The 13,401-nt window shown below is 49.2% G+C and overlaps 1 protein-coding gene across 3 annotated transcripts in view; it reads left to right on the top strand.

Moving 5' to 3' along the window:
* The window catches only part of CCDC85C (coiled-coil domain containing 85C), a 115,945-nt gene that overhangs the window by 97,867 nt on the left and 4,677 nt on the right, over positions 1-13,401 (top strand). For all 3 annotated transcript variants that reach the window (XM_063332866.1, XM_063332865.1, XM_063332864.1), the window contains 2 exons: positions 4,950-5,045; positions 12,456-12,554. In XM_063332866.1, the coding sequence (XP_063188936.1) occupies positions 4,950-5,045; positions 12,456-12,554 (195 nt within the window). The remainder of the gene's footprint in view (positions 1-4,949; positions 5,046-12,455; positions 12,555-13,401) is intronic.

The raw sequence follows: 13,401 nt of genomic DNA, 5'->3' as shown, positions 1-13,401 counted from the left end.
GGGTGCGCTGACATGAGAGACTGCAGAGTTCCTCTCTCTTTTCTTAGTCTATTGATGGTACAGCTGGACTGTGCATCTCCTTGCAGACTTGGAGACTGAGTCACAAGCCCTGCAGGCTCTGGTGAGAGGTTTCTGGAAGGGTCTCAAACAGAATTGGGCTTCTTTGGTGGATTTGTGGGTTGGGCTTGCAGGATGTGAGGCTGGCAAGGTGGGGAGGGGCTGATGCTGCATGGGAGCAGTAAGCTCTGAGGCATGCGTTGCTCCCATCACAGACACCAGCAAATATCCAGGGCTGATCTGCTTGAAATGGAGGAGCGGGTGAGGGCTGAAAGGGAAATGTGTTCAGTGGTGCTTCAGTACTGCTGTCTGCACAGAGGCGGCAGAGGAATCGCTCTTGTCGTGGTTTCCCCACTGGGACAGGGGCTGGGGACGTGGGTGCTTGGCACTTGCCTCCCACGAGGGATGCAGAAGAGCCTCGCCAGGAGCCTCTCGGGACACTGTAGTCCCAGGGCTGTCCTGGTGGCAGAGACAGGGCTGTTCTTCCCAGGGCTGAACTCACTGGAGATCCAGGCTACAGCAATCTCGAATGCCCTGAACTGCCACAGTGGTTTGCAGAGCAGCAAAAGCACCAACTTACCTAGGGAGCATCAGATGCGTCTCACGTGGCTCCACGGCCTTTGATTCCCTGGGACTTTTGCTTCTTAAAGACATATCTTGGAGAAGGGTCTCCGGATCTCAGAGGTGCAGTGATCAACAAACCCTGTGCGTAGGGAAGATAAGGTGCTTCCTCCAAGCATTCGGGAATTCCAATGCTTGAGATACGTTAACTTAGAGCCCCCGCTCTTAATTAAGCTTGTAATCTCACCGCTGGGCAGCTCTTTCTTTTGGCAGCGTAACTGTGGCTGCGGATGAAACAGAAAGAGTGTGCGATGTAATTCTACCCAGGTGACCATTTGATACCACAACATAGATACACGGTTGTTTTCTTTTTGAATTACAAACTCATTGTATAAGCGATGACTTAAGCAAGCTAACTTCCAGTCTTGTCTCTGCTGCCGTAGAGCTGGAGCAACTGCAAAGCTAGCTGGGGCCAAAGAGAGTAAGAAACTTTGCTTTTTGAAATGACTCAGCTTCCTTGTTCTGCTGAGGTTCAGCCTCAGCAGGAGTAAACTAGAAAAACGGATCAAGATGGTATTTCTCAACAGATTTGTTATAAATGTAATGGCATCCTTTTGGGTGACTTCTGAGCTGTCTTTTAGCACCATTCATTTATATAGTTGTGTGATGCCTCAGCCGCGTGTCTGAGGATGAAGATTGAACCATCGCTGAGCTACCAAACGCTATGAAAACCTCGCAAGTGGAAAAGCCGGACGTCCATCAAATACAGAGAGGGTGTGTTTGACAAAACCAGACAGGGACAGGAAATTGGGAGCGATGCATGCCCCAAAACACACCGTATTGCTTTTTGCCTATATGGACAATTTCTGCTTCTTAGGATGTTGACCAGATTAACCTTGCTATTATTGTCTGTCAGGCTGCTGAGTCAGTTGTGTTCCCATGGCTGTGAAAATGCCAGCTATAGGGAACAGGAAGGGCATGGGTTTCTGCAGCGATGGAGGTCCTTGGAGTGGCTGAGTTAGATTGCTGGGGTGCAACTGTAGTAATTCTTACCCACAGTTTCCAAACACACCTATTTTAGGCATGAGGAATCTCCTCCATCTGTGTGATTTCAGCTACTGCCTTAACGCTGACTTCCTGAGGTTTCCCCCTCCATCCTGCCCTTCTTACAATCTCCTATCTCCTATCTCTGGTTCCCCCTCCCCTGCATTTCATCTCAGCGGGTTTCCTGCTGGGTAAAATGCACATCCTCCTCTTTCTGCCCATTCCCTCCCTTCTCTCCCACTCTTGGCAGTTTTCCAGTCCAGCAACCTTGACCTTATCTCCAATTCCTTCCATTTCCTCCCCTTCGGCTAACACTATTGGTGACCTCTGCACATTTTCCTCTCCTCCATCCTCCAAAGGCTGGCCATGCATCCTGCTGGATATGTTGTCATTTCTTTCCTTGCTGACTACAGTCCCCTCTTTTCTGGCCTCTTTCATGTATGTCTCCATGCAGGAAGCTGATAGGAGTTCGGCTGAAGCTTTTTTGTGAACTACACTGAAATCAGTGGGAATAAGCACCTACCTCCCTCGACAAAGTTCTGGCTGTCTGTAAGTCTGGAAAGAGCCTTTTCTAAGGGTGCGACTGCACAAAAAGCACTAAGTGTAATGCTAAATATTAAGCCACTCTTAGCAGGGTGGATATTTTTACTTGCTGCATCCTGCAGTTGCAAAGAGCAGGGATGTTGGTGAGATCCTTGCTCGCTCCCCCCACTTCCTTCATGTGCATGTTTGGCCTTTTGTAGTAAGTCTGACGTGGTGGGGAGGTCTCTGTGGCTTGGGGCATAGCGAACCTGCGGTGTGGTCATTTGGTGCCATCGCTGACGATCACACTCAGCAATTTGGACATCTGTTTCAGTTGGCTGGGGGTTTTGGCTTCCAAGCTAAGGATCAAGGATGATGCCTGTTTTAGAAATGAAGTCATCTGTTGCTGAGACTCCGATAACAAGTTTTGGGCCTATCTCCTTTGTTGCAGCCCTCATTCTTTAACATTTTTCTCTTCTTGACTCAAATTCTCTACCTGGAGCTCAGTTGATCGCCCTTGCCAAAATTCAGCCACGTGTCTGAGAAGGGAGGTGACCCTTTAGGTGTTTTTTGTGTGATACGATATATCCAGTGCATCGCCATGCTTGCAAGATTACTTTTATCGTGTTGGTATGGTAAGCAGTTAAGTATGATCAAGCTCTTTAGAAAACACTTCTCTCTAATCACTCTGGTTTCATTTGTATTCTGTAATAATTTTGAGAGTGATTACGATCATGGAAACGCTTTGTAGCTCATTAGTGACTTCCGTTCTATGAGGAGAAGCTGCTGGCTGCCTGTCAGGCAGGAGACCTCATGATCTATTCTGGTTTGGTCAGAAAACTGTATTTAAAATGTTGCCAGCAGCAGGATTCAGCAGAATTCCTTTTGCTTTGTCAGATTACTCTCAACTCAGAAGAAACGGTGGATGTTACACCTTTGCTTGGTATTTCCTGTGTTACTTCTAAAGAGGGCCATGGGGGAGGATCCATATCAAGTATGGTTTATGGCCACAAACTCCAGAATATTTTGCTTTCAGCTGTCATGATCTTGGTCACTGATGGAAAGAAGGCAGCTTTTGTGCTGAAGCCAGAGGAATTATACATGTATTGGTGGTTTTGACCTCTGTGGGAGACTGATTGTGGGAGGACTCTGTTGTATTTACCAGCCTTGTGAGAAATTTATAACCTGTTTTGCAGTCTTAAGACACAGCTGTAGACTGGCTGGACCCAGTCCCTGGTGCTCCCTCCCCAGCCTCTGCCTTTTCTGTGTGACATTATGGACGGGATGGCTGAGGACATGTCCCCAGGTGGCCACAGCTCCAGCAAGCTGTAACCCTCTGCCAGTAGGTCCAGAACCATGCCCAGCCTGTGACTGTCTCTTGGTCTCTGTGCTTTGGCAGTCTGTTAAGTCTCCTTGGAGAATTACTGTGGAGTTATAAAGTCTAATTTTCCTTTTTCTGAGATGCCTCCCTCTCAGAAGGAAGTTTTTGTGTCACCAGCAACTCAGTTGATGGAAGTCGCTATTATGATTAAATGACTGTTGGTCATGGCATGGGTGAAGCACAGATCAATGGCCTAGATATGAAAGGCTTCATGCCTTTCATGGTATTTTTGTCTGCAGCCTAATGCATTGGCCCATCTTTTTCTGTAACGTACGCGCATGAACACTTTTATTAGTAAAAAGGCCCCCACAACTTAAAACATTTGGAAGAATGGGAGGTGGCAAAGTACCCCTCTGTTGGTCCTCCTTTCTGGCACGAGTAGCTTGGTGGCCTTGGCTTGGAAGGCAAAGCGATGAGACGAAGCATAAAACATGCTGTGTTTTTAAATGTGGAAAGATGAGAATGGAGCGCCTCGTGTGTTGTATGTGAAAGCATTCCTGTGATGGTGCTACATGCCGCTCTGCCATCCTAATTTGCTTTCAGAGGCCCCAGTATAATCATTCTTTGTGTTTCCTAAAGGATGTGAAGACTAAATACGCGTTTGGTCAATGGTTTCATTGTTGATTTCTCCCACTGCTACAAAGCAATGCAAAAATATTAGGGACAGGCAGGGTGCATCTCACTGAATAAAGATATTGTGTCTCTCATAATCCAAGTTGGATGCCTTTAAAAAAGGAAAGCCCTATGAAAAGTGCTTACAAGGCTGTTTGGACAGTCAAAATCTTTTGTAAAATGTAATTTCGGCATCTTTCCCAATGGGATCCTTCATGCAGGAGGACTGGCCAGCATTTTGGAAACAAACCCAGCCAACATTAGGTTTGGACATCTGCTTGTTTTAAGGTTGCCTTCACAATTTTCTCTGTAGCTGAAGATTGGTACTTGATGTCTATGTGAAAATGTTGCCAGAAAAGCAATGAAGTGATGCCAACGGTTTCTTCCGTGAATGCAGCTTCTTAGAAATGTCCTATTTATGCTGGAAACTCATCTTGTTTGCGTTGCTCCCTTGGCTAGAAAGATGAGAACCGTTTGATCTTGTCCTTGTACGAAGTTATCCTAAGTGAGCAAAAAATGTTACTTGAATCAATTTAGCTTTAAACCAGGGTGATCCCTTGCCTGAGTACATCTAGACTGAGTGATGGTAGGCTTAAATGGCATTAAATCAAGTGACTTGTGAGGAAGGGGTAGTGATGTCTTTTGTCTTTGCAGGTGCCTGAAGGGGATTGAATTTGAGAAAAGCTAGTGCTCAAATTTTCTGGATATTTTCTTCCCCCGTTGCTTAAATCACCCAAAGGGAATTAAAGCGTATCTTCTCCTATTTCAACAGGGACCAGCTCGCATGACATCTGATCTTGCGTCTTCTCCTGCAGCAGGGTATGTCCCTGTTGGTCAGAAACCAGAGGCTGTTGTGCATGCTATGAAGGTAAGGATGCCGCACTCGGCCGTGTGGCGTGGCGCGGTGCGGTGCGGTACAGTGCAACAAACACCGACGGGACAGAACGGGATGTTTGCTCTTCTCGTGGAAACACAACAAGTAGAAATAGGAAGTTAGTACTCGGGCAGATTATCGGTAACCAGCACCTGTATCATAAGAAATAATCGTTGCTTCAAATAGTTAAGCAGGATCATGCATGACTATTTTTTTGGGTGGGAAACCTCCAACAAAAGGTGCTGATGCTGAACGTGTTGGTTACCCTTTCTTTTCATCAGTCCTGCGCAAACTGCATCTCTGGGGTGACAGCGGTGACCAAAATGCTGTTTTTAAAAGGGACAAAAAAAATGCAGTTCCTACATATGTTTTTATTGAAAATCCTGCAGCAGTCTTCAAAGGAGAAAGACTTTATTTTATGTAAATACACAGCAAACCATGGCATCATACCCGTGTAGATAAGTGCATCATCAGTAGGGATTAAAGTCAGGACCGTCAGCAATAAAAACCGTGGGACGTTGCTAGATGAGTTCAAGGAGAAAACTTGCACAGTGATTTCACAGCAGTTCTCAAGTCCTAGTGACCGTCCATTAGCAGGAAAAATGTAATACCCTGGTGTTACATGTTTAACGAGTTAAGTAAATTACTTCTGAGTTTCTAAGGGACACAGAAGCACAAATCCTTTCCAAGGTGCCACAGGGATGGCTGGAAAGCAGGGAGTGTAGTTATAGGACGAGGGGTAACAGTTTTAAACTGAAAGAGGGTAGATTTAGATGAGGTATTAGGAAGAAATTCTTTATTGTGAGGGTAGTGAGGCACTCGAATAGATTAATGAATGCTGTTGGCTTTTTCTTCCCAAACTGTGGGGTCTGTACCTTTCTGCTCCTGCTCCTCATTGCATTTGGTGAGGGACAATATTAAGCAGAGTTGATAATGTTTTCAAGTTACAAGATCAAATAGTTATAAATTGATTATGAACACATTCTGGGGGGGAATTAGGTTCCTATTTGCTTTAGGGATTACGGGACTTGAATATCTTAGTAAGGGCAAGAAACATAAATGGTTTTAAGATGCAGTTTGATAAGCCTCTGGAAAGGATTGGAAGATTAATGAGGAAGATTCTTGGAAACTGGAAATTAAGTTTGGAACGTCTGGCACAATGATGCATATAGAGGAGTTGAAAGGAAGTTGGATGACTGGTTATTTGCACATATTATTATTATTAATGCCCCACTTCAGAGCTTTGTTGATCACTAGGAAGGGCTGGAAGAAATTCTCCTCTGCAGTTTCATAATCTGGACAGTGGGGTACGTTTGTCTGTCTTCAAAACCCTGGAAAGTGCCATGGCTGGGGTCGGGAAGCAGGTGGCATGGCAGGCACATCTCATGGGGCAGAAATGATCTTGTATGATGTGTCCTGCTCACACGCTTAGGGTTAAAAATATGCTCACATTTGAAGCGAGGAGGAAATTCTCTTATAGGCCTGTGTGGCAGGAAGGGATGAGAAGGTGTTTATTTTTCCATCCTGTGGCCCATTTCCAAGGATCAGCTGGAAATTGAAAAGACTGAGGAAACTGGTCATGGTCTCAATCTCTCCTCCTCCTTTCTTGTGGCACAGTGAAAATGTGGCTGTCGGTCTCCAGCTGTGGATCTTAAACTGGGTTTTGGACATGTTTTTTGGCCACGGCATGCTGTAGCATATGGAGTAGGTCCTGTTGGCACCCTGCAGGACTGGGCAGCTTTTCCAGTGCCAGCCCCTGCGTGTGGGAAACAGGATGCAGCCAGCGGTTCGGACCCTCACTGCCTGTGATAGAGCTCATGACTCTCCCTTGAGGAGGAGAAGAGAGTAGCCTACAAACAAGACTTTGTGCTTTGGCTATACCACATCACATACTAGAAAAAGCCCTTCTTGGTTGTTTAAAGGAGTCATTATGGCTGTAGCAGGCTAGCTCCTAACCATGAGGAAAGGCAAGGACAGTTGGAAGCTGGCTTCCCTTGCCTTGTGGGCTGCTTGAATGCAAGTCTGTCCGGAAGCCATGTGGCTGCAAGGATGCAGCTCTGTGCCCAAGGGCCACTAAGGGACTGTGCTCTCTGCATGGATCTGCAGGGATTGCCTCCATCTGCACCCATCTATGTAATGTCCCCTAGGCTTTTTCCTTGTTTTTTTCTGGCAGCTGAACGCTAGCTCTGTGGCTGAAGCGTTGCCTGCCATTTAGCATAAGCCTGTTCTTCCTTTAGCGCATTTAGGGGTTTTCTTTGTTTTTGCTTCTGAAATAGTTTTTGTTTATTTGCGCCTACTAAATAAGGAGCAAGATGACAGGTTGGCACTCCTAACAGCTGTTTTTGCTAACGAGAATAAAAGGTACATATGCTACAGCTCAGTATCTCGCTGAACATCAAAGCACTTTTCTTAGGAATTGAGCGAACCTGCTAAAGACGCGGGGAGGTGAGGAGGAGATGAATGTAAAAGTCGACGTTTAGCCTCTAACCCTGCTTCCCCTGCAGGACCAGCCTGGACCTCTCCCATGTGCACAGAGCCACCGAGTGGGTGATCCATCACTCCCGCTGATGTTGGGCAAGGCAGGATTTGTTCCCTTCCAAAACTAGGGAAAAGTCCTAGCAGGACATACAGACTGTTCCCTTGCTGAAACAGGGTGCCACGTTCCCCAGCGCTTGGTCCAGTTGATTTACTAATTAATAAAATCAGTGAGGCTTGCCCCCTTCAGAAAGCATCCCTCGATCTCAGAGTGCTTCCTGAGAGTGCTGCCTTAACTTTCAACTCCCCTTCCAAAGCTTTACTGCAGTCATTCCAAATCTTTGGTGGGTTTTTTTGTCTGTTTGTTTTTTAAATGTGCATTGCGTGGCCAGTACAGCAAGTCAGCAGGGAGGTGGGTGTGATGGACCAGGTGACTCTGAGGTGACACTGCCTTGGTCACAGACATCAGTGCAGTCACGAAGAAGAACTAAATATACCGGAGGTGTTCCTCACAGTTTACATACCGGCAGGGAGAAAGCCAGACGAGCCAGTGCGCTCATCGAGAGGAAGGTGCAGGTTGTCTTCAGGAGATGCATCCCCAGGCAGAAGAGCAGCGTTACTGGGTCCAGCCCCATTCCCCCGCACAGGGAATTGCCCTGTGCCCGAGCAGGGCAGCTGCTCTCACCGGCTGGTGTTTTACCCAGGAAGATCTCATAGCTCCGGCGCGTCCACAAAGGGCCAAGTGCTCTCAGTGCAGCTCGACGGAGAGCAAAAAGGAGGGGATGGCGTGAGCCGCTCCTAGCCTGGGGTACACTTGTCTGCCTTCTGTAGGCTCCTGGGTTGGGATGTGGCAGGAATCACAGGAGGATATACCCTGGTTTCTTAGATCCAGACTGAATCCACAGTCCTTGAGCTTCAGCGGAGCCATAGACAATTTATGTGAAGGCATGTCCATAGTCCCCAGTGGTGTAATTGGAGGAACATTAACCTGGTCCTTCTAAACAGCTGAGGCGGCGCCTGGCAGGATCTGAGGATGGCTGGGGCTCCCAGTAGTAAGTGGGAGCAGTGGCTGGCTTCAGCAGTAAGAAGCCTTCCTGTCTTTCTGCACGAGGTGATTTCACTCTTCAGACTGTATTTTTTTTCCAGCATGCCTTTCCAGGATAGGCTGTTGAGTTTTATCCCTCCGAATCCCTTTTTCCCGTGCCCAAGATGCTAACACATCTTTACAAAGTGCCTACCCAGGCATGGGATGGGCCTGGGGAGCAGGATGGTTTCCTGGGTAAATGAGTCCCAAGCTATTCAGAAATGAAATGCAACCATAACTTCTCTCTGATCAGCTTTCAGCTCAAGCTTTGCCTGGTTTACACCATTAAAATACATTTCCACCGAAAGAAATGGGCTGCACCACCCTTCCATGCCTCCTGGACTAGGGAACGTGCTTTTAGTTTAAGCGCAAGTCATAGAAAAACCAGTTTATTTTTGTCTACTGAGACTCTCGTGCCTGCAAGATTGATGGCTGGTGGAGGGAGAGGCTGGAGCTGATGTGATCTTTAACTAATCTAAACCGTGGCTGTCCTTGACACTTGCCCTGTGGACAGAGCCGGCATTCCGCATGAGGATGCCATCCTGCAGGCTGCTGCCTTTGCAGCCGGGCGTCGGAGGCTCGCTGACTCCAGACAAGCGAGTTCGATGTGCGAGTCCAGCTGGATCAATAATTAATTCCCTCCTCTTTAGCAAAAAATAGATGCTGTCTCTGTCAGCAAGTACATGCTTTTTGCATCCCTCTTGCCCTTCCTCTCCTGTGAGAAAGGGTGTGGATAATTCTTATTTGTGCAAAGATTGGTCCCAGCTACATTGGTTGAACTAGCTGATGCATTTTAGAAGTAGGTTAAGGGCCCTAGGAGAATGACCTATTTTTGTTCATAAAGCAGTTTGAGTACAGCAGGATTGTGGTGCCGAGGCAGACCGGGGGATAATCTACCCCCCGTATCTCGTTTCGTGGAGCAGCTGGCGCTGTTAGACCTCAGCAAAGGGTGAAACCCATCCTCGCACTGCATCTAGCGCGGCACTTCCCTGGGAGGTGTAGGAATATTTACGCACACAAATACACCTGCTGTTCAGCATTATATGCGTCTGGGTGTATTGTGGTGAATCAGACCACGCGCTGTTTGGTGGCGTTGGGTGATTCCAGGAGCTTTGGTCCTGCACACTGAGCTGAGCACGTTGCTCATCAGTGGCAAAGCCCTGGGTGGGCTATGTAGGTCAGCACAGATGCAGCGGTGAAATCTCGAGGCAGTCCGGTGCTGTGATATGCCCGACTGGTGCAACATGCCCGTCCAAGAGGAGCCACCTGAATGCAGGGGGATGCCTTGGAGGAGGTATGAGTTTTGGGCTTCTACCATGAGAATGACACGGACCTGTTGGAGCAAGTCCAGAGGAGGACCACAAAGATGATGAGAGGGCTGGAGCACCTCTCCTCCGAAGACAGGCTGAGAGAGTTGGGGTTGTTCAGCCTGGAGAGGAGAAGGCTCCTGGGAGACCTTACAGCACCTTCCAGTACCTAAAGGTGGCTGACAGGAAAGATGGGGAGGGACTCTTTATGAGGGATTGTAGGAATAGAATGAGGGGTAATGGTTTCAAACTGAAAGAGGGGAGATTTAGATGAGATATTAGGAAGAAATTCTTTACTGTGAGGGTGGCGAGGCACTGGCACAGGCTGCCCAGGGCGGTTGTGGCTGCCCCATCCCTGGAAGTGTTCAAGGCCAGGCTGGATGGGGCGTTGAGCAGCCTGGTCTGGTGGGAGGTGTCCCTGCCCGTTGCAGGGGTTTTTGAATGAGCTGATCTTTAAGGTCCCTTCCAACCCAAACCATTCTATGGTTCTATGATTCTGTGGGTCGCTGTGTTTCCAGCAGGAAGGGAAGGCTGCCTTTAGCCCCAAGCAACCTCACCTCTGTGATGGAGGGGCCACCTGGCCGCAGCCGGGCTCTGCCTGCCCAGAGGTGCTCTGTGGGGGTGGCTGGGACAGTGCATGCCCCAGGCAGGACGTGGGGGACCAGGGCTGGCTCCCAGCTGCTACAGAGGTGCAGGGTGTGGGCAGCACATGGTGGGACACAGCAACCACATGGACGTGCTGCGTCTTACCTGCCATGTGTGGCCTGGGGATGAGCGCTCGGGGGACATGTCTCCAAGTGCTATTTAAAAGAAAGAGGTTAAAAATCAGACTGTTTTCCATTTTCAGACATTGTCCACCTGAAATCTAAGAAAATAAGTCACAGGCGGGATGTTTTCACTATTCTTTGCAGTGTCCTGAGCTGTTTTTACAGCCCATTTACTTGGTTTCCCAAGGCAAAGCTGCAAGTGTGGCCCAGCCACCAGGCTGAGAGGTGTCCCACCAACACGAGCACTGGACCTGTCACGTCTGGGGTGTCTGTGCTGGAGCTGTAAACGCTCTGTCCCTGCAAGGAGACCCGGTTCTTCCCAGATCTGGGAGCACCTGCCAGAGATGCCCTCCGAGCTGCAGAACTCCGAGCCTTCTTGGAGAGTCTCAAATCCCTCCCCTCCTCCCTTTCAGGCTATTCCTATGCTTTTGCAGCCACATCTACGTTGTTTTGCGGTGTTTTCCTCCCTTTAATATCATGGGAAAAGCCCCGTAGTCATGAGCAGGAGGGAAAGGTGAGGCAATGCCTCTCTCCCCCAGAGGCTCCTGCAGCAGGGTGCCGCGGGCATGTCCCCGGGCCACTGACGGTAGCCAGGAATGAGAGGAAAGGCAGCAAACCGGAGCTGCTGGTGGAGGACCAGGCAGGCCTGGCACCAGCACTTTGTGGGTATGGCCGGTATTTATCAGCGTTTGTAGCAGCCGAACTCATTGCGCAGCCAGTCAATGTTACCCGGCAGCCATGGCTGCAGTCCTGGGGGTGAGGGTGTGCTGGGGATGCCCGTGTGCCGGCCCCGGCCAAGGGCCACCTCTTCCCTTACCCTTACAGGGCATGGGCTGTGGGTGGAAACAGTGCTGATGGAGATTAGAGGAAAGCGGGGGGAGTCGAGGTGATTACCTCCATCTTTGGAGGGTGTGTGTGGCACCGGGAGAGGGTCACCCAGAGTCGCCACAGCACTCGGTGGGGATGGCGCCTTCAGGGGACCGCAGTCAGCAGGCCGGGGCCTGGGAGGCAATACTGGGGGTTTCCCCATCCTGTTCCCATCCCCTTCGCAGCCTGACCGCGTCCGGCTCAAAGAGGGAGTGGGTAAGAGCCAGGAATCAAATCGGGATCTCTGAGTCCCAGGGCCATCATTATGGGCCTCCGAGGGGTTCCCTTGAGAAACTAAAGGGGTTAAAAACAATTTTCAGCCAAAAGGTGAGTGGAATTGGGCGTGTCTGTTTAAGATCTGAAAGTTCATGAGTGATGGGAGGCCGCACACTTAAGCTGCACAGTGGGTGATACTCTGCTTTTCCATGGTACAAACCTCTGCTTGCCTCTTTCCCCGATGGCTAAAACCCTGTTAGACCGAAAAGCTGCTGGCCTGGGCTGATCACAGTTGCCCCGTGACTGGGATTAGTAGAAGGGAATGGAGAAGCTCCGCTCCTGTGAATGAGGGGAATGGAGTTGCTGGGGGAGCTGCCTGGAAGGTGGGGCTACCAGCAACCTTCCTGGAAGAGACGTGTTTGTGGGTGCAGGCAACTCGCTGCCACTTACCACGGGGTCCCCCAGGACTGTGGTGGCAGCCACACCATGCAGGTGGTGGGACGGAGGCATGCCATCACCAGGGAGGGGCGAGAATGGAGGCGCCCAGCTTGGTGTCATGCTCGTCTTCGCAGTGCTCTAACTCTCAAGGCTTTGTGAATCCTGACAACTTAAATACGGGTTAATGGGGTTGTTATTTACTGTTAATTATTTGAGGAGCATAATGCTTTTGTAATATTGTTTTTTGTAGGTCCTTGAGGTCCATGAAAATTTGGACAGACAAATGCAAGACAACTATGAAGAAGACCTGAGTGAAAAGGAGAAGGCGATCGTTCGTGAAATGTGCAATGTAATAACTCCTCTCAGTAACTCCAGGGGTTTATTTCTTGGGCTTTTGTTAGAAATATGGAGGAGCAGGGGTCTGCTGTGTACAAGCCCTGTTTGATGCGAAATCCACAGGCCCAAGGGAAGGGTGGAGGCTCTGCTGAGCACCGCTTTGGGCGTCAGCAACCCGATTGCCCCGTTCACTGCACGGAGCAGCCTTTGCTCAGCAGATGCTTCCCACTCTGCTGCCTTCAAGGGTGCAGAGTCGCTAGTCCAGCTGACCAAGAGCTGTGCAAAGGGCTCTCCCTGGCTTGGAGAGTCCTCTTAGCAGTTGACTCCTACTATGTCATAGAATCATAGCATCATAGAATTGCCTAGAAGGGACCTTTTAGGTCATTTAGTCCAACCATCAACCTAACTCTGATAAAAACCATCACTAAACTATATCTCTAAGCACTATGTCTGCCAATCTTTTAAAAACCACCATGTCTTCAGGGCTTTGGGCTGAGCAGCAACTGGTTGCTGTCTTTAAAGCTGTACAGCTTGAATGGGTTTGAGCCTAAACCATAAGGTAGGGAGGGAGAATATTCATGTCTGAAGCCGTTGAACAGCATCATGGTGTGTGGAGTGCTTTTAGCACTGCCAACACATTGGGCATCCACGCTGTCAACTGAGCTTGCCACGTCCTGTACGGTGAGTGTTCGTACCAGACCTCTGCTCTGCGGTGTCTGCTGCTGTGGCACGGCCTCCAGCTTCAAAGCACCTTGGCCCCACTTGGGCTTTGAAGGAAGAGTTTGGGATTTCTGCCAGAACATGGCTCGAGCTGCGCGTCGCCTGCCGTCGGGGATGTGCCGTTCGGCAGTACCAGCAGT

Source organism: Chroicocephalus ridibundus, chromosome 4, assembly GCF_963924245.1.
Source record: "Chroicocephalus ridibundus chromosome 4, bChrRid1.1, whole genome shotgun sequence".
Classification (NCBI taxonomy): Eukaryota; Metazoa; Chordata; class Aves; order Charadriiformes; family Laridae; genus Chroicocephalus; species Chroicocephalus ridibundus.
Note: the sequence above shows the minus strand (reverse complement) of the source record. Positions and strands in the feature narration are given on the sequence as shown.